Source organism: Cuculus canorus, chromosome 4 (genome assembly GCF_017976375.1).
Source record: "Cuculus canorus isolate bCucCan1 chromosome 4, bCucCan1.pri, whole genome shotgun sequence".
NCBI lineage: Eukaryota > Metazoa > Chordata > Aves > Cuculiformes > Cuculidae > Cuculus > Cuculus canorus.
Window position 1 is genome coordinate 43,415,697 of NC_071404.1, and position 20,806 is coordinate 43,436,502.

Below are 20,806 nucleotides of genomic sequence, written 5' to 3' on the forward strand. Positions count from 1 at the left end.
TCTCATCAGTTTCTTAGACAATTTAACTAGAGTATGCAGGTGACAGCTACTTTAACTTGTATGCTTATTTTTATCTATGATAGCTAAGCACATCACCGAATTTTTATTGCAAAAGTTTGATATTCTCAATCAGTCTGATAAGACTGAGGAACAGGAAAGGTAACTAACCATTCGTCATGTGCAACATGCACCCTATGTCTACCCAGAATCCTTAATGTCTATTCTCCTCCCAAGATTTATGAAATTGATAAGTTTTACACAGATAAAATAATTAAGGTTATTTTTGTATTACTTATTATATTCTGTCATGATCAATACCAAAAATAACCCCAGACTCTAGGACAACAGAAACCGAGGGATTTGTTTGTAATGTTTTTTTTGTAAGGTTGTGTTATGATAGTCTAGAGTGCTGCCAATGTGCTTAAATGCCTGAGTATTACTCTCATCTGCCTTTCATGCAAAGCATGTGCTCATGTGCAGTGACCTTGACATCCTTTTCAAATAAATGAGTAAAGTAATACTACTTCCATATTACAGAGAACTATGGCACAGTGTGGTTGCAGGGAGTATTAAGCTACTGTTGATAAAGCTGGTTTTTATATGGGTCAGACTAACATATTTAGATAAGTGAAAAATAAAAATCTGTTTTAAAACCATAAGTAATGGCCAACAGAGATTTTTCTGAAAAGCGTTAGCGGTATTTTCATCATAAGGACTAGCTTTCAAACAAGTTAGTGAAGCACTAAAAGAATCACTCTGGGCTCTGGCAAACATAAAACACACACAGTAGAAGCCAGTAGACTATCATTAATGGGACTGTAATTCAGTCAGGTTAATCTGTAGAGTGAGCAAATTACAGCTATTATCTTACACACATGGTACAAACAACCCCATAATCAGGATAGGCTTTAACACCATTGTTGCATATAAAATAATCGTCTGCTGAAGATGTGTTATAGAGACATGAAATTGTTTTGTGAACTCTATTCACTTTACTCATAGCTGGTTTTCAACAGACTGCCACTGATTAATATTTCAACATCTATTAGAAATGCTACTTTTCAGGTAAATAAAGTCATCTTCCCTTAATTTTATTATCATTTATATTAAAGAGATGTTAATATTTTATGTTAGTAATTAATGTAACACATTTCTAAGATTGAGCTACTTTTTGGGTTAAAAATGTTTCCAAATGACATCACAGGCATGGGAAAACTAAAACAGAAAAGTTATCAGAGTATGCTGCACATGGTTATAACAATTATAACAGAGTTTAGCAGCATATTCTCAGGATATTGTTTTGTTGATGAGGTAATATAAAACATATACAGTAATGCAAAGGAATTTAAGACATTTTATTGACATTGATGTTGTGGTACCTTTACTAAGCAGAGAATATACTGACCGAAAGTTTTTCTTCTATTCTTAATTTATGAATGAGTGTTTTCTACAAACGTAGTCAAACTTGTGTCAACAGCAATCTTTCAGATAACTTTATATCAGACAGTACTTATGCTGTATATTAAAAAGAATGATGCAAAAGCTTCTCCCATCTGGAAAAATATAAAAAAAAATTATAAACATGTAAAATAGAAGTGCTCTTGTGTGACTGTTATGCTAGTTTCAGAAGTTTATGCTATGCAATAGTAAATGTACAAAACAGAAGTGCTGTAGAACATATATTGTCTGTATTCTTTCTTCTCTCACAATAGGTACAATAGATTTTGTGAGAGAATACATTAGTTCATCATTCCTTAAGCTTTAGATATAAAGCAATTGTCCGAAGTGCATTAAAATGTCTTTAGTGGATTGTGATTGAACTTCCTTTAAAACTTTTTTCCACAAATTGTTTTGAGTTTAAGGGTAAGAAAAGCAAGTAATTATGAGTGGTTTTCATAATCGTGCAATAATTTTTTTTTTCTTTCCTCTAAATTTACACTACTGTGTAATTTCTCATGTGGAAATCTTTGTGCAGTCCATACAAAAATTGTCCATATTTAATAAATAAATAATCCCGTATATTTGGATGAAAATTAGCGTCATTATTGTCTTTGTAGAAGTGAGAACCTGCATTCAGTTATTGATTGGTCATTAGAGTGAGAGGCATTGTCCTGTGCCTCAAGGAAAAAAAATTGTCAAAGTGACTTTTTTGTTCATTTTCCGTTTCTTTTTCTGATTCATACATGCAGCAACTCATCAAAGGTACTGTGACAGATCTGGAATTCAACAGATATTATTAAGAAGTAAACTGCTGTACTTATGTTGCGTATATCTAAGGTAGAATTATCTCTCTGCAGTTTTAGAATTGGAGAATGAGAGCCGTTGGACCACAAACAATTTACAGGAGATAAAATCTGGATATTCTAACTGGGTCTGAGCAATATAGTATCTAAGAAATAGGACTTAGTATCTAAGAAATAGGACTTGTCTTCTCCTTCCCCCCACCAAGAGTATAGGTAAAATGGTGTTAGACTTCATCTGCACCACAGTAAATCTAGACTATCTCTCTCTGAGGATACCACAGCCAGAAAAGTTATTTAGGGGAGGCAAAGATGATAGTTGCTTTCCTGGCCCAGTCTTTTGGAGTTCACCCAAATGAATTAAAGTATGTTAAAGCTAAGTGCTGTCTTCCCTCCCCACCACCTGGAGCCTGCATCCATTCAGATGAGAAGGTTTGCTCGCTGTAGCTCCAGAATGAATAAGGAATAAACTCAGTTTCCCTACTGAGTATTTCTGCATTAGACCCCTGAAAAACAATCAAGTAAAACTCAACTCTTATAAATTGTGCATCCTCAATCTCCATGCCTCTGCCAGGTAAGGACAAATATGCAAATACTGTGTGTAGCTTAGTCTATTATTTAAACAGCACTTGGTTTTCTTTATTTCTGTTACTTCAGTTGGGATTTTCAGATGGCTACTTAACAGGCAGTGGCTTTTAGAAGAATAAAAAAGTTGCTGGAGTGGTTTTGATTCCTAAATATATTTTCTCTACTTCCATAATTTAACTTCTGTCACAGGAGTCCATCTCTTCTAGATCTGAGTCTTGCTAGAATAGCAAGAAGTATTTAGGAACTTTTTTCTCTCTCTAACTTATGAAATAGTGATCGGGACATACATAGTGGTACAGTCACCTTAATAATGTGAATACCATTAAATACACCAAACTAGTAAAATCCAGTTTCAGACATGTAAATCAGACATTTCTTAAATGGATCCACTTGCAAAACAAGACAACTGCGTAAGCAGTTTCTGTGAGGTACGTAGTTATTCCTCATTAATACTTGTATGTTCATCATAGCATCTAAAAGGAATAGAACTTAGCTTTCTTTGCTAAACGTATCTTGCTCTAGCCTTGAGTTCACTACTTGAAGTTAACTAAGTAGTAGCTAACCGTAAATATATGTTTGCAACAAATGCATGGTATTCTGCTGTTCCACATCTACATACCTCCACAAAATACTTTTGAAATGTTGACAATATGTTAATAAAAACATAAACTATTTCTCTATTCAGTCTAAAATATACAACAACTGATACAAGAAAATTCCAGGCATATATTATTTTGTGTTTTACTTTAGAATAGACACTGTAATCACTATACTTAGGATATTTGCTGTAGAAATGTCTACTTTGTAGAAGACTTGACAATGAAAAGAACAAACTAGATCTTGTCAAAGTTATCCTTTCTCTTCTTCTAGCAATCCCAGCTTGTCTTTTTCAAATAAATTGGGTACATCCAGTAAATGAAAAGATAGAACTAACTTACAAGCACTCAAATGTAATTCCTACTTTCTGAAGTCCAATAATATTATGAAATATATTCTTTATAACATATCATTTTCTATGATATTTGCAGGTTTTACTGCATATGTTACATTGCGGTATTCACTTTATGAAAGTTCATATATGAAATGCTTTACCAAAGGTGACTTTTAAGAAAATTTTCAGATGCACCTTTCTAGAATGAGCTACATGGAAAAAAAAAGTACTGACTTGGAAATTGTTAAAACTTTCCTTTGTTTCCATACACAGAAAAGTTTGTCTACAGAAAGTATCTAGAAGTTCAATAATTTTTTGGCCTTAATCTGAAGACCGGGCGAGGACATAGTATGGATCAAACTGCTACAGAACAAATTCTTTACCTCATAAAGCAACCTTGTTGATATTATCATAAAAAGTTAATACTCTGTGTTTTACCAATTTTTAAAAAAATTACTTTTAAACTCTTAATAAGTAATCAAATTCAAAATAATCTTGTGTGTACATTTTCTTTTCAGGGGATAAATGCAAACCTACTGAATACACCAAAGTGAAAAATACCTTACTGGATCTACAGAATCGGAAATACATTGCACAATCGAAAGATAAAATCGTTGATGAGAAAATGGCTTTAAAGAAACTTCTGGTAGATCAAATGTTTAATTATTTTGATTCAGACAGCAATGGACTTGTGGACACTAATGAATTATCTCAGGTAAAATTTAGATTTTGTTTCCATTAGCACAGTAGCTATTCAGTTGTCTTTGTCAGGACTTTGTCAGTCTGTATGTATGTATATATAGCATCTTCGCGTAAAACATCTATTCAAGCATTCTAATGTAAAATATACAAAAAAAGAAACAAATTTTAAGTAGGACATTGTGCTACTGTCTTTATGGCTATATGTAGGTATTTGTGCTTAAATCTCAGGAATACACTTTGCCTTAGAAGAATATTCTCTGTAGATGAGTAGAGCTATATCTGCAAACAGCTTGGATACTATACATGTTATCTTAAAAAAATGTAATCTGAAGGAATTACACCTTTAATTGGTTAGTTTAATGCAGCACTGATTGTTTTAAGGTAACATTTCTAATTAGTTTCCTCCTGCTGTTTATTCCTTTAAGTTCTTTTTTCACAGAAAGTTCTTTTTTCTTCAGTCACTGTCAGTTATTATATTTGCTAACAAACTGTTGCTTGTTTGTGAATTGAGAACAGATGCGCGTCCTTTTTCATACAACAACTTGGCCTGATTTATGCCTCCATCTTTTTATTCTGAAATTAAGATTCCTAAACTGTGTTCTGTATCTTGTGCCACTGACATCTGGAAGAAAAAAATAAAATTAACTACTTTTGTGTTTATTTCTATCTTAATGATAATGCTGTTGCACTTTATGCCAGATGATATTTCATGGCACTTGCTTGCACAGCTTCTGCTAACGTAAGTTGCATCTTTCTGTGAACATTGGTTTCTCAAACTCTGATCAAAATACTTCTTGGAGCCCTAGTTTTTTTAATTTTTACCTTTATGACTTTTGATTTTGCATCTTGTCATTGGTATTACTATGTGTTTTGTGGAGGACTTGGAACTGAGAGAAGGGATAATAAGCTTATTTCAACATTAGTGTTTCCTACATGTAGCATAGGTAGGAGCATATTTTGCCTATTAAGCTGAAGTTCTATTTATTTTCTGCCTGTTAATTAGGGATTATTTAGGTTGTATTACATATTTTTACTATTACTAATCTAAAAAAAGCTGAACATGCACTATATTCAATTTTAGATTCAAAACAAAAATAGGAATCCTACATGAAACTTTAAAATTTTGGTAAAAGAAAAGAGGACTGTTTAGTGGCTGATAGTAAGAGATTTCCTACAAACACTGTGATCATATTACTAAATCATAACATCATCATCTGTGTTTGCTGCTTTTGCTTTTATCAAGCAGAAGCGCTTTCCATTATTTTCTTGCATAATAGGTAATTCAGTTACTCTCCTGAATTAGAATTTAGGTATTTAACTACTGCAATGGCTATGAATAGCTTTTAAAATAAGATTTATTCTACCATATATCTAGGTATTAGACTAATACCCTTGTGTATATATTTAAAACGTGATGATTTCATATACCTGCATTGACAGCTTGAAGCCTTTTCTTCAATCCAAATGGAGCATTTGGAATCCTCAGAGGTGCGTAAGCATTGCAAAACCTAACTGCTAGATGATCTTGCAGCTATGAATTTCTCAGTCTCTGGCTAGGAACAAAGTCCGTGCGTAAAGTCTGGGAAGAAGTGTTTTTAAACAAGAGTACCTTAGACACCAGATTGTGTGGGCACATTCTTGTGATTGGCTAATGCAAAGTATAGAAGAAACAGTTTGTGAAGCTGGTGTTAGCTAGGATATCCATTTTTCTTGCCAATGACACTAAGGTCAGAGCAAGCAGTTATGCTTCTTCAGTTACTTCTCACTGGCTCAATGAATCTTAAATTCTCTCCTATGAAACAGTGCCCTTTGAAGCCGGGCTTGGCTTCATGTCCTGAGTAGGTCCATGGACTAGTGCTAACTAAAAGTAGACACAGAATATAATGGTGCAGGATCTTGTTTGCACTCATGTCTACATTGTTTTCTTTTGGTTATCTCCAAAGCCACAGGCTCAAGGTGCTGGCAGTCCTGGGTCAAATTCTCATGTGCAGAATTTTACCCATGCCATCTATGGTCCTGATACTTATTCTGATCCTACACGGTGGAGTCAATGTAGAAAACTTCAGCATTATGCTTGTGGACATCTAAGGACAGATTTGCATCTTTTGAGCCCCATTAGGTCTTTCCCCAGCTAAGTGTGAAAGTGGAAAGGCAGTGAAGTGTGACTCTTACTGGAGTACTTTGCAGAGAGAAACCTCATATCTGAGCAGAGTACCTCAGTTAGTATGGGACAGTATTGAAGTAATAACCTTAATTGAAATTGAGTCCACGCCTTTACATTAAAACAGTACCATGCCACTCCATGTTGTTTTATTAATTCAGATCTCTGCTTAGGGACCTCTGTGTCATGACCCATTCCATGATGCGGAAGTCCTATATATTTACTCACTCTAGCTCAAATCCCTGGAGGTAGTGCTCTACTATAGTCACCAAATAAAGGATGGTGTTTCCACCCTACAGAACATGCTGGTGAACTGTAAGAAGAATACAAATTTAAATGGGTTAAGGTAAGTTAGAGTAAGGAACAATTTACCAAACTTTATTATTAATTTAATTTCATAGGTAATCTATTATTTTAATTTTCACAAAGTTATACTGCTGTGGAAGATGGTGGAACAATGTAATTGATCCCCTTCGTGCAGTCAAAATTAATTTGGAGCACAATTGCTGTATTTAGTTCAAACACTGAGTGATACTGTTGTGGTGATACACTTGCCTTTAGGAAAAATGAACTTCACATTAACTGAACCACCATATTCACTGTAAAGAAAGTTAATGTTTGTAGTTGTGTTTCTGTGGCATTTTCTTTGGGGAAGTGCATAGAGGCTATCAATTACAGAGAAGCAAAAAACCACTGACTAACAAAAGTTTTGGTAAGATGGACTAATTGAGGAAATGTGTTATTTCTGATCTAGTTTCGTAACATCTGCAGAGTTTTCATTGTGGCTGTCAGAAATCAAATTGAAATTAATGAAACAATCTGTTCTGACATACAGTTTGTCATGTTTAATCAGATTACCTTTCCCAGTCTCCTAAAATTCCAAGCAGTACTCAGTTCCTGAGAGGTTTTGCACTTCACTAGCAGTATGCTGTTTCAAGGAAAATAATTGTGTGTTATATCTTTAAAATATACAGTATTTTCCAAATAATACAAATCCCTCCTCCGTGTTTCAAAGGACATTCAATTCTCAAGAATAAGGTTAATAGTTAAAAAAGCCATATTTAATTTGAAAAATTACATAAGTTCCTAAATTTTCAGTATTTATGGAGTTTCACAATAAGCCATATGCTGAGCAACAGTTTTGTGGTATGTCCTGCCTTCTACCTGTTCACGGCATGGAAAGTAAATATTTCACAGTCTATATGGAATAGTAAGGTAAAATTTGTGAGCATAAGAATTTGTGAACATTCTCTGGTATGAATTTTTATCTCAGAAGTCTGACAGATAATCACGGGGTGACTTTTATGACACAGTAAAAATTTGTGCAGATCACCTTAATGAAGCTTTTAACCTTTGTAGTAAGGATTTTGTTTCTTGCATGTGACTCGCTAGAAATTTTTCCTCCTTCTGTCCTGACTCCCTAGGTCCAATTACTGTGTGTTTATTTTAACCAAGGAGTAGGCAGGCTGGGTTTAAAAAATTGGCTCAAGGATCAGTTTTCTTGAATTTTACTCTTCTCTCCTCCATAGACAGAGATTAATAGAATTTAAAACTTAAGTCATGCTCTGAGATCACCTATGATACACAAGTTAAATTGTGTAATCTAACCTGTGTATCATAGATGTAGAATTTTATTTTCTTTGTCCCTCACTTTTAATTAAAACTTTAATGTCTTGCTTTTGGCTGGGGAAAAACAGGTCCACAGGGAAGTCTGCAGCCTTGATTTGAAAATATCAAGGTGAATTTAAGAGGCAAAAAAAACCCCAAACCCTCAAAACCTGTGAAGATTGATATTGATATTGATAAAGTGTCTTCATCAGGCTTTCAGTTACTTTTATGGCTCTTCCCTAACTTGAAAAGTTCCTTTCTAGTTTCTCAACATTAAATTTTCATATGTGCAGGTCAAAACTGAATGTTCTGTTCCAATATTGGTCCCGAAATTGTCTTTCTATCTCCAGTTACCTTGTTACATTTCCAAAGATCATGCTGCTTGCTTATGCTACAGAATGATCCTGGAATTTATGAGACTTCCTTATCTACAGTAAATCCTGTCTCTTTTTCAGATAAAATATTTTCCAGGTTCAGTTTATCTTCATTAATATTCTTGTTTTTATATGAATGACCTTACATTTGGCTCTATGAAAACACAGATCCTTCTCCTGAAAACATCCAACCATGTGATCCATTTCATTCCATATGCTGCCCTGTCCTTCTCATTATTATTCACCTCCACACTATATACCACTTGCAAATTTTCTTTTTATGTTTATTTCTAAATTATCAAAAAGGATTGGGATGGGGCCTCAGACTTTCATAATCCCACTGGATTGTTTCAGGCATCAATAATTCTTTACTGACACCAATTTTTTCTGATTTTGCAGTTACTGACATTATTATTTGTGCAGTTTATGCCTTAATGATACTGCGTAGTGTTATTTTTTTCTCTTGTAATGATGTAGTGTGTGAAATTAAAAATACCTGCAAGAAGCTATTATTTTTAGCAAGCTGCCTTTGTGAATTATATCTCTTACATAAGTAAAAGAAAATGAAAAATGGGGTTGCCTGACAGGCTGTATTTCCTAAAAGATGGTATTAAAATATCATGATATGACAGCATTTAGAAGCACAAAAGCTATTCTCAGTCTTTATTTCTTGGACTGATACTGACACTTTTTCATGCCCTGTTTGAATATTTGTGAAGTGTCATTATATACCTAACCATATGGAATTTCACTGATATATCAGGATCTGTTAAAAGGTCATGTCAATCAGGAAAAGGTCTCCCCGGCCAGTGAGTTGGGAACTCTTATGAACAGGCAGTTTGATCCCAACGATTTAAAAACACTTGATGCTAACGTAAGTGGCTAAGCAACTTCTCTGTTGGGTAATGACTTGGTAAGTAGTCAGCTTTGCTTTGCTAGGATTTCATATATGTTGTAATTTCATATCACAGTTGGTCTGATTTAACTGCAGGCTGCTACAGAATAAGGTAATCTTTTTCAAAATCCAAATCTTCACACCCTAATACCTGTTCTGAGTTGTACCTCTTGTGATATAATATTAAAAAAAACCCAACCAGCCAAACTCTCCACAAAGATTAATTTTACTTTCAAAGAGTTTAATTTATCCACCAATCACACACAGAGTTGGGATATGGCTAGATCCAGCACAAGGAAATTCCTATTGGGTACAAATTTGAACAGCTCTTTTAGACGGACTTCATATAAAATTAAATTTAATCATGATAGGAAATAACGTCTGTACCTTGTTAAATCTGTCCTCATGGACATTTTTGGAGAGTTTGTCTATTTATTAAAAATTCAGTGAATTTTCAAAAAAAAATCACTGAAGTATGTTACCAGCATAAAGATGTCTGTATTTAAAAAAACATTGAATTTAATATCTGTAATCAAAGTCACGGGTTTACTGAAGATGAAAATGAAATAATTGCCAGGGAAAAAATCATACCTGTCCATAGTATTATTCTTGGAAATATCACAATCATTCCGGTTAATCTTTTCAAATTATTATAATTTTTATTTTAAATAAAATTGTCCGAATATAAATTAAAATCATCAATAAGACAGATTTGAACTTGAAGAAGTGGAGCTGCAAACACTAATATGCAATTAAGAATATGATACTATAGTGGCAGGTCTTGGTAGGCTATAACAAAAGCTTTTATTTCATCACTTTAGTTGTGAAGTTTAATTCTTGTTTGCACGATTGAAACTAGTGGGAATAACTGTTTTAAACTATTTCACACAACCTTTTATGAAACACAAGTCAAGGAACAATGCTTCCCACCCCAAATATTCTTTTTCATGAACCAGCTGTGATTTTAAATACATTTCATGGCCTTGAGATCTCAGATTTCTTATAAAGTTTTCAATGCACACCATTATTTCTTTAGTACTACTTGTATAACTGCAGAGGGCCTAGCATTATTAATTTTTCCCAGGCTACATTTTTTTTCTTTGTGTACCAGGTGTAAGATCTACACGATTTCATTTCGTTTAACTCAGTTTAATATGAACTTAATAAACAAGCTTTAAAAGTAGCTAGCACTAATATTCACGTAGCGTAGTACGTTTCTTTAATTAATAATAGCTGAAGCTGGGTTTGCGATGATTTTTCTTATCTCTGTGAATGGTTTTTGTGCTTTCTAATGTACTAACAAGGTTATTATCTTCTTTAATGCTTTTATATTAGTATGTAGAAGATTAATTCTAGAAGGATAAAATGTTGGTGTGCTTTCTCTTTGCTCTAATGCTACTTTTATTCTCTGTTATTTGTTTAGAGATTTTCTATTTACATGAATAATAACTTAATGCATTTCTTTCTATGGCTGCCAATTCCTTTGCAGAGCAACTGAAACACAAATGCTTCTGCGTCACCTGTTTTTCAAAAGCTACCATATAATACAAATGTAATGATTTTGCAGTTATTTTGGGAGACAGGTATAGGATAGGAGAAGTAATTATTTTGCAAAGGAATTAACAGTATTTATATTTTTTTCTGTGCTTAGTAAAAACTTTAAAGTGTGCAACATTACAACAAGGAGTTACATTAGGTTTGGTTCTTTCAATTGTTTTTAATTTAATACATACATCATGTATGTATTTTTTTTAATACATACATCATGAAATGAGAATTCTGAATATTTGTGGTTATCGGCATCTTAAAAGTTTCTTGCATGGAATGTAGGTAGATGTAGACTTTAAACCAAAATGGTGCACAAATTAAAGAACATTTCTTTGGGAGAAGTTCATTGGAGTTAAAAATCTAATAGCTGTTAATTATGATTAATTTACAAAGTATATGTGCCCTCGCTGAGAAATGGGAATCTTTTCAGGTCAGCTACTTCTGTAACAGGTCTTTGGGAAGATAATAGGCTTGTCAAAAGCCTGTAAGAAGTCAATACAATTAGTACGGTAATAGTTTATTTTAGTTATTTTTGGAAATTCATGAATTTTTTTTTTTGTGATTAGGAGAAAAAAAGACACTGTAAAGTGTCCTTGGGAAATTACTATCTGAAGTATATTTGAATGCGTCTTAATCATGATTCCTATACATGCAAATTAAAATTAGCTTTAATGTTCACAGTGTCTTTATAGTGCTTTTTTCTATCTTCATTTTATATAGTCTCTATATATTCTATAAACTTTTGTGTAGTCTCAGTAAGTCTGTCCTAAAGGTATTAACTTTTAAAACTGCAATAAATAATTATAAAGTAACTGGAAATCCCTGACTTTACACAGTTGCAGTTCAATGCCCCAAAGCAACCTTAAAATGATCTATTAAATGATTATTAGAAACAATTAATTATACCAGAGAACTCTAAGAGCTCAAATGTAATTTCATGGTTATAATTTTCTTGTCAGGTAATAAAACGAGATGAGCTTGGCAAGGATCTTTCTGACTGCTCTCTGTTTGATTTGCTGAAATACGATGATTATAATAGTGACAAGCATCTAGCTCTGGAAGAATTCTATAGAGCTTTCCGTAAGTACAAAGATTAGCCTATTCTTTCAGTTTTGTTTTCTCTCTTTTGCTTTGCTTTTCAATTGTTTTTTTATTTTATTTTTAAAACTTGATAAATCCTGGTACTGTATTGAAGCAATGAGTACAATTTAACAGTCATGATATAGTTGAGAACTTCTTAGCAGAAATCAATAAGTGATCTATTAGTCTCCAGATTTCTGAGGGGTTTTGGTAATGGAGAATTTGTAGATAAACTTTCTTAATGCCAACATGCATTGTAAAGTCTGTGATATGCACAGATGGGAAATAATGTTGCCAAGAAATAACGAATAAAATCAAAAAAGCTGGAACACTTGCCCACACCCTATAGTTATGGGTTCATATGAGACCATTTCTGACAAATCCAGCAACAGATCTACCACTTCTATTTTGATGCCTTATGTTTTCACAGATCTTGTAGAAATGTAGATTTGTGGTGTAGTTTTGCTAGGTATTTGTTCTATGCCACAGGTGGCTTAGTACAAATGTGTACAGTACATAAGACACTCTACTGTACCCACTGGGGTGTGGGTCAACATGGTTAGTAGCAGACAGAAGAAAGATGTTCAGAGCTTTCCTTTGGTATATTACATGCTGTATATTTTACATGTATTATATGGTTTGTTATATCCAGATCAGAACTGATGTTTTTCATTTTCAACTTCCTCAAATCTAAAACTGAATCTTGAAATCCGTCTTTGGTTTCAATAACTATTACTCCATATTCAAAAACCTGGGAGCATAGCAAATCACGTTTGTAATTGTAGTTTGATTGTGCATTAGTCCATTAATGTACCTTCATTTTGAGTCATTACAACCTGTTACTTTAGTCTTCTTGTATTTTATCTTTGTACAACTGACACCTCTCACCCACTTTATGATGTCAAGTGAAAAAAAATCCAAAACTACCTATAGTATAAAATTAAAAGGTAATGAATGGATATTAGGGGGAAAAAAGGCTGCAATAAGAATAAATATGAAATTAGTCATCAAGAAAGACTGCCTGAAAGTTTTCTAGTTTTGCCTATTTAATTCTATTTTTATTTCCCTGAAAGTATTTAAAAAAAGTCTGATTTTGTGGTACTGCTTAGCTGAATGAGTAGCTTTCTACTCCTAAAAAACCCTTGATCTTTCTTCCTGATGTTATCTGACTGGCTTTCCTGACGTTTCCTGATGGTCATGGTCATGTTAGGATTTTGTGGCAGTGAGATAAATTAAGTCATCCTTACCAGCAAAACACTAGGAGATACATTAATTTTTTTACTAAAATCTGTGATAGAAGTCTGACTTACCCAAATCTACAGAATTACATTGAATCTCTAGAAACATACCTATGCATTATCTACTATTATACAGATAGATGTTGTACATTTAGATCTTGATTATATGCATAGATGGATATATATGGAAGCATGTAGGATTTATATCCTACAATCCAAAAAAGTTAAAAACACATTTGAAGTGTTAGCATGCTGTTTGCAATCACTGAAACCATGTGTTAATGTAAGTGTGACATCGTTCTTCTAAATAAGACTAATGTGCCTCTGAGGAACTATTTGGCATAGTTGTAAAACTCCAGATGTAAGCAGTTTTTTTGTTGTATATTTTTTAATGAACTTCTGAATAATGAAGAAAATTTCCATATGCTATGTTGAGCTTTGCCTTAAAATGAACAATAATGGAAACATTAGATTACATAAAGTTAAGAATTATTTAGGATTCTTTGTTGCAGCACAATAGTGAAGAAGAACCTATTTAAAACTATAAAGTTATCCTGGAAGATGATTTCTAAAGCAAGATTCATTCTTCCTTTTAGGGCTTTTTAGCAAATTGCCTACATATTCATTACATTGTTTAAAAATGAAACGTAAACCAAGGTACAAGTACGTTGTTGTGTGCTCCACAAATATTCTTGTATTTGGTCTTGAGAGAGTCTGAATACAGTCATTCTGACCTATGTCAATAACATTAACAAAAATTACATCATGATGTAGAAGTATATTAAGCTAATGAAAACCAAAACAAATTAAATGGTAGCCACCTTTTGCCTTCAGCTCTCCACAAAACCCAAGTAAAATCTAGGCAAAGTGGATATGACAGCCCTGGTCCAGAGAACTGTATTGTTTGCTTGAGGCAAAGCCTGTGATCTATTACTACTAATGGCAAGTCTGGATTTACTAGGTTACAAACAAGTAATTTAGACAGAGAACCATATCCATGTGATGAAATATACACAAGCATTCACATCATATCTTCTGCACACCTTCCCATACACCATTCAGCCCATAAGTATCCCTTCATTTAAGCATCAACCTACAATGGAATTAAACATTTTCATTTACTTCAATAAAATGAAATAGGAATGTTGAAAATATTTATTCCAAATAGAAATAAATCTATTTTTTTTCCAAGATTATCTTTAAGTATTTAACCATTCCAGTTTTTCATTCCAATATTATAACTATCTTGCACTGTAATTATACGACAAACTTCTGAAGTTATCATTTTGTACAGTATAGAAAGTTTATTTTTCATGAGCTTAGGCACTTTCAAATACCTAGAACAAATTAAAACAAAAACAGGAATGATTTATTTAAAATATTTTTAGTAGTATTTATAGTGTATCAAAGGCGGAAACACGAAAAGTTTCTGCAGGTATGTTATTGACAAAAGGAAGACTAGGGGCAATGTGGGCCCTCTCTGGAAAGAAACGGGAGACCTGGTTATCCAGGATATCGAGAAGGCTGATATAAAAGTGGAGAAGGAAGACCCAGGAAACTACAGGCCGATCAGTCTCACCACTGTGCCTGGGAAGATCATGGAGCAGATCCTCCTGGAAACTCTGCTGAGGCACATGGAAAATAATGAGGTGTTTGGTGACAGCCAACATGGCTTCACTAAGGGCAAATTGTGACTGACTATACTGGTGGCCTTCTACGAAGTGGCTACAGCATTGATGCATAAGTGAACAGTACTGATGTCACCTACATAGACTAGCGCAAAGCATTCAACACTGTCTTGCATGACATTCTTGTCTCTTAATCGGAGAGACACAGATTTAGTGGATGGACCACTCAGTGGATAAGGAATTGGCTGTATCGTCACACTCAAAGAGTTGTGGTCAACAGCTCAATGTCCAAGTGGAGGCTAATGATTAATGGAGTTGTGCAGAGGTCAGTATTGGGACCAGTCTTTCTTGCAGACATGGACAGTGAGATTGAGGGCATCTTTAGCAGGTTTGCTGATGGCACCAAGTTGTGTGGTGTGGTTAACACACTGGAGGGAAGGGAAGCCATCAAGAGGACCCTGGACAGGCTTGAGAGATAGGCCTGTGCAAACCTCATGTTTCAACAAGGCCAGGAGCCAGGTCCTGCACATGTATCGAGGCAATCCCAAGCACAGACTGAATGGAGAATGGACTGAGGAGCAGCCCTGAGGAGAAAGACTTGGGTGTGTTGCTGGATGAGAAGCTTAACATGACCTGGCAATAAGTGCTTGCAGCCCAGAAAACCAACTGTATCCTGGGCTGCATCAAAAGAAGGGCGACCAGCGGGTCAAGGGAGGTAATTCTATCCCTCTACTCTGTTAAGGTGAGACCTTACCTGGAGTACTGCATTCAGTTCTGGAGTCCTCAGCACAGGAAAGGCATCTGTTAGATCTGTTAGAGAGAGTCCACAGGAGGGCCATGAAGATGATCGAAGGGCCTGAGCACCTCCCATATGAGGACAGGCTGAAAGACTTGAGATTGTTTAACCTAGACAAGAGAAGGCCCTGGGGAGATCTTATAGCAACCTTTTAGTACTTAAAGGAAAGCTGAAGAAGGGCTCTTTATCAGGGGGTGCAGTGATAGGATGAGGGGTAGTAGTTTTCAGTTGAAGGAGGGGAGATTTAGATTAGACAGTGGGGAAGAAATTTTTTGCTGTGTGGGTGCTGAGGCAGTGGACCAAGTTCCCCAGAGAAGTTGTGGATGCCCCCTCCTCGGAAGTGTTCAAGGCCAATTTGGATGGGGCCTTGGGCAGCCTGTAAACTAAAACTCAACCGATGCACTTCCTTTATTTTACAAGGATTTTCTTTCTTTGTCTAACGTCTTCTATGGCATCAAGACAATTCTCTGTTGTAAATGCTGCCTCTTTTTTGTTTGTCTTCTAGTGCTCTTTTCTAAAATAAACGATCTTATGTGTTTTCCTTCTTTACATACCATCTAAAATGAAATTTCAAAGCAGGTTCTTCAGGTGGCGTTCATGGTGAGTTGCGAAGCCTGAAGGCATGCCATAAGGAAGTAAATAGTAATAAAATATTCTGTTTGATCACTCAGCAGATGTGGGTGGATGTGTAGTCACTTTCCTTTGCGACTGCAGTAGAAAGAATTATGTTAATTTAGGCATCTATGAGTAGAACTGATTGAATACAATGGATAAAAATAACAAGCTTATTGTAAATAATAGAATTAAATGCTCTATGTAACATTTGACATCCTGCATAAAACAAAGAAAAAGAATAGCAATATCTTTCAGAATAATTTTCTATTGTTAGTTTAAAACTATTTTTGATACTATCTTACGGTCAACAAAGGGGCCATTGAGAGCCCACACACTGAGGACTTGAGTATAAAAATTACCTCTAGATGTACAAGAAATCATCGGAAAGAATTAGATAGCCAAAACAAAATATGCTTTATTTTTATAGTACCTTCTTCTGTTAGTTCTGTTTATATGCAAATAGCAGAGGAAAGATTTTCTGAGGGAGGAAGAGGTATTATTCTGTCTCCTGTTACCACTAATCCCTTTTTAGTAACAGCTAGTCTTTATTAGATTATTCCAGAGAGCATTATATTTCAGCACTAAACTCTGAAAATACCATTTAACATCGTACTGAGTAGGAGCTATTAGACTTACTGGTAATATTTTTCTGCTCAACTTGATCTATCTTTCAAATTCCTTCCTCTACTACATGGTTTTTAAATCTAGATATTCTCAGCTGGAAAAAAATACAACCTTTTCTGTTGATGGGCAGAATTTTTAACTGATCATTTCAAAGAAGTAAATATTTAAGTGATTAAATATTGTTTCATGGATTGAAGAGTTGTGACTGAAGTTTGTCCTTCACTACTAAGTCAATTCATTTAGATGCCAAATGATTTCCAAATGCTGATAAATGTGTTTATTTGGTGCTTCCTCAGTAAGATTACATGGTTTTTTTGTGGGCTTTGGTGGGGTCTTTTTGGTGGTTGTGTTTTGCTTTGTTTTGTTTTAGAAATATTGTGGGTTTTTTTTTAAATTAAAAATAAAATCTTTGTGTTAAAAGACTAAAAAAAAAAATAATGTTGCTATTTGACGATGTAGAAGTCCATTGATTAATGCTAAGCTGTTGATGTATTTAGCCTGTTTGGATCTGGGTTGATGTAGGAGATAATATACCTTCTTTATAGCATACATTCAAAACATTTGATAATACTTAAGTAGTATGATGCAGCTAAAGGTTTTTATTATTTTAAAATTTTGCCTGATTTTTGCCTTCCTTCTGGATAAACACAAAATGAAAGATTTTATCAAGATACTGCCAGATCAGATATGGTACATGCTTGTCATGAAACTCTGATTTAGTGTGATATTCATCATTTTATGTAGCCCTGCTGCTGTTTCTCGTATTCCATAGAATGTTTGCATTGACTTGGGAAATACAAGAACTGGATTAAAAGTGTCAAAATGAACTAATCACATTTAAGTGTGAATAAGGTGTTATTTCCTGAGGCCAGCTATCTAGAATGGAGTGCTAATAAAACGCAATTACATTGTGGTTCTGCATAAACGAGTTTCAGTTCAGTAAATTCAGAATTTGACTTTTTGCCAAAGATAGGTGCCAAAGTTTTTTTCTGTATGTTTGTGGGAATCAGGTAAATATTTAAGGCAATATTAGGTTTGCATGGACAGATGAAACAAATATTTCACAAGGTCTTTGGCTGTCAGGAAATAATGAGGAAGTTAGGAGATTTTGTTTATGAATGTTGAATGCTTTTGCCCTCTAATCCCATCGGTACATTTACCTGAGCATTTTTGCTCAGTTCAGTGATGTGGATTGCTAGAGAGGGCACTGTAAAATAGGGAATTGCAGAGGATGAAGATTGGAACACAGCACGCCACCTTAGTTACATTGTTTCAGACAAAAGGATTAGTAGAAATTGACTGGCATTATGTTTATTATTGGCTCAAAATGCCACAGAATGAAGTCCTACTGAAATATGCCTTTCAGTGAGCATGTTTCAATGCTATAGAGAATGACACAATAATATGGAAAAAATAAACACAGAGTACTTAATATCTGCTTATGTTTAACAAAGTCCCCCAATAACTCATCTATTAGTTTTTTCTCAGGAATCATTTATCTGTGGTGAGTTATGGTATTGTTTAAATATTCTGTTATGTTGCTAATTCTCAGAATATATTCAACTTCACGAAGCAGTGTACCTGTAAGATTAGGCTCTGACTGATGTTCCAACATCTACAAACACCTTCATCTAGATTCTGTAAGGAATATTTCAAGGTAAATTTAAATAATAATTTATAATCACAGTATCCTTTATTTAAAATTTTAAAGGAAGCACTCTTTCTTTGTAACAAGCAAGGGGAGAGAGAGAGAATACTATCAGAACATAAGGAGTAATGACTGCATTAAAGGAGACAATCACTAGCTGAAGGAATAATGACTATGCATTAAAGGACACAATCACTAGCTAATCCATAAGCAAGAACATTAAGTATCTCCACTTCAAGGCACAATTACTTTTCTGGGACTATAATGAATATTAATAGGTTCATAAAATATTATTTAGTATGAAAGTCTCGATAACCATTGTATTACTTGTTTCTTTTGCACCCGTCACTTTACCTGCTGATCTGGATTTCATAGTTAAAATTGGTCACCAATTTCCACTTTCAGAGTAAGTGGTTATAAGCACCGTTAGCTGACAATAAATATAAATTTAAGCATAATTTCTAAAATATTTTCATTAATAGAATTATATTAAATCTCAATACAAGTTTCCTTTAAAAAGAATGGAAATAATATTTATTATTTAACTTCTTTAGGAAGCAGCATAGAGAATTCCTTGTCATTTACAAAACCCAGAGAGTATTAGTCTGAATTTAAGTCATGGGTGAAACATTCAAAACTTCATCTCGGGTATTTCCTGTGCATTTATTTTATGTTTCACACAGCTGACTGCAACAATTTAAAATCTGTTTAATAAAGGAAGGTTATTATTACATATTGAAGTAAATGGTTTATTAGTTCAACTTTAAATTTAAGTAATAAAATATTTGGAAAATTAAAAAAGCTCTATTAGAAGCACTGCTAATTTGAAGTCTGAGGGAACCTTGCTCAGTGGTCATTTGCCAGTTGCATTTAAAAACTACAAAAAAGGAAAGAAAAGGTGGTTCTAATTTGTTGCTCTAAGTCATCAAAGGGGAGCATTTTAATCACTAAAACAATTTAAGTATTTCAGTTGAAAAGTGAAAGAATAGGATGCCTTTTCTGTCCAAGGATAAATTTATTAATGTTTTAAGGATGTTTTAAGCCACTTTGTGTTAGTTTACACTTCACACAGGGAGTTTACTGGTGATTCTTAATTATCAAGCACTAATGTTCACTTTAGAAAAGTCTTACAAAGTAATATTATTGAAAACTTTAGAACATATTATTTCACCTTTCTACCCTTCAAGCTACTATGGAGTCCAAAGGAACAAGTGTTCCCGGAAGAACACTGCTGGGTTTTGGGTTTTTTTTGGGTTTGGGTTTTTTTTTGTTTTTTTTTTTTTTTTTGGTAACTCCTCTGCTGTGTTTCTTGCCTTGGGTTTGTTCTTGCATCTAGGTAAATAAAAATAGAAAACATTTTACATCCAGAAGAAGATTGTAAATCTTCTAATATTTTAGAAATTCCTGAGATGCCTGGCTTTCTTAAGCATATCTGCCACTTATGTTATAAAAAGAGAATCTGAAGATACAGTTTTGCACCTAGATTATATGACATTTCTTTGGAAATGCTGTAAATGGGGTTAATAAAAAATAATTCCATTTTCAAAGCCTATGAGCTTTTCTTCAGACCGTAATGTTATAGAAAAAAGACCAATATGTTGTAGCATATTGGTAGGGTTTTTTGATTGAATGCCTTCAAATATCTATTACATACAATAAGGAATAGTTAGCTCAAAAATCGTTGCAAAGAAAATATCTTGGGGAAGAAACCGTTTTAGTTCACTCCATTGTTCATGGTGAATTAGGTTCTGGATAAGTGCTTTTATTTCAAGAAATTTCATTACTAACTTTATTTCCAAAACATAATAGCACAATTTCAAGTTTTATTATGGTATTCCTCCATTGCTTTTGAGTTTGCTATTTTTTCTTTTACATTGTCCTTCTGTAGTCCATTTTAGTATGTTGCATGTTTTTACAGTTTACAGCTATCCTAGGACATCCATATATGCCATTTGCAATAGGACATGATTTTTGGCCATCTGAAATCAACAATATTTGAATCTAAATATTTTATAGAAAACTTCAAAGAAATTGTAGATAAGCTAATTTTAATATGAAAATTGTCAACATATTACATTTTCAATAAAAATAAAGTTATTTATGTTGGCATCCTGAATTAAATGCCTCAAT

At 33.8% G+C, this 20,806-nt stretch overlaps 1 protein-coding gene across 1 annotated transcript in view; it reads left to right on the top strand.

Annotated features, from left to right (window-relative positions):
* The window catches only part of FSTL5 (follistatin like 5), a 254,255-nt gene that overhangs the window by 120,996 nt on the left and 112,453 nt on the right, over positions 1–20,806 (top strand). Inside the window, 2 exon segments of the mRNA XM_054066262.1 lie at positions 4,278–4,474; positions 12,007–12,127. Coding sequence (XP_053922237.1) covers positions 4,278–4,474; positions 12,007–12,127 — 318 coding nt within the window.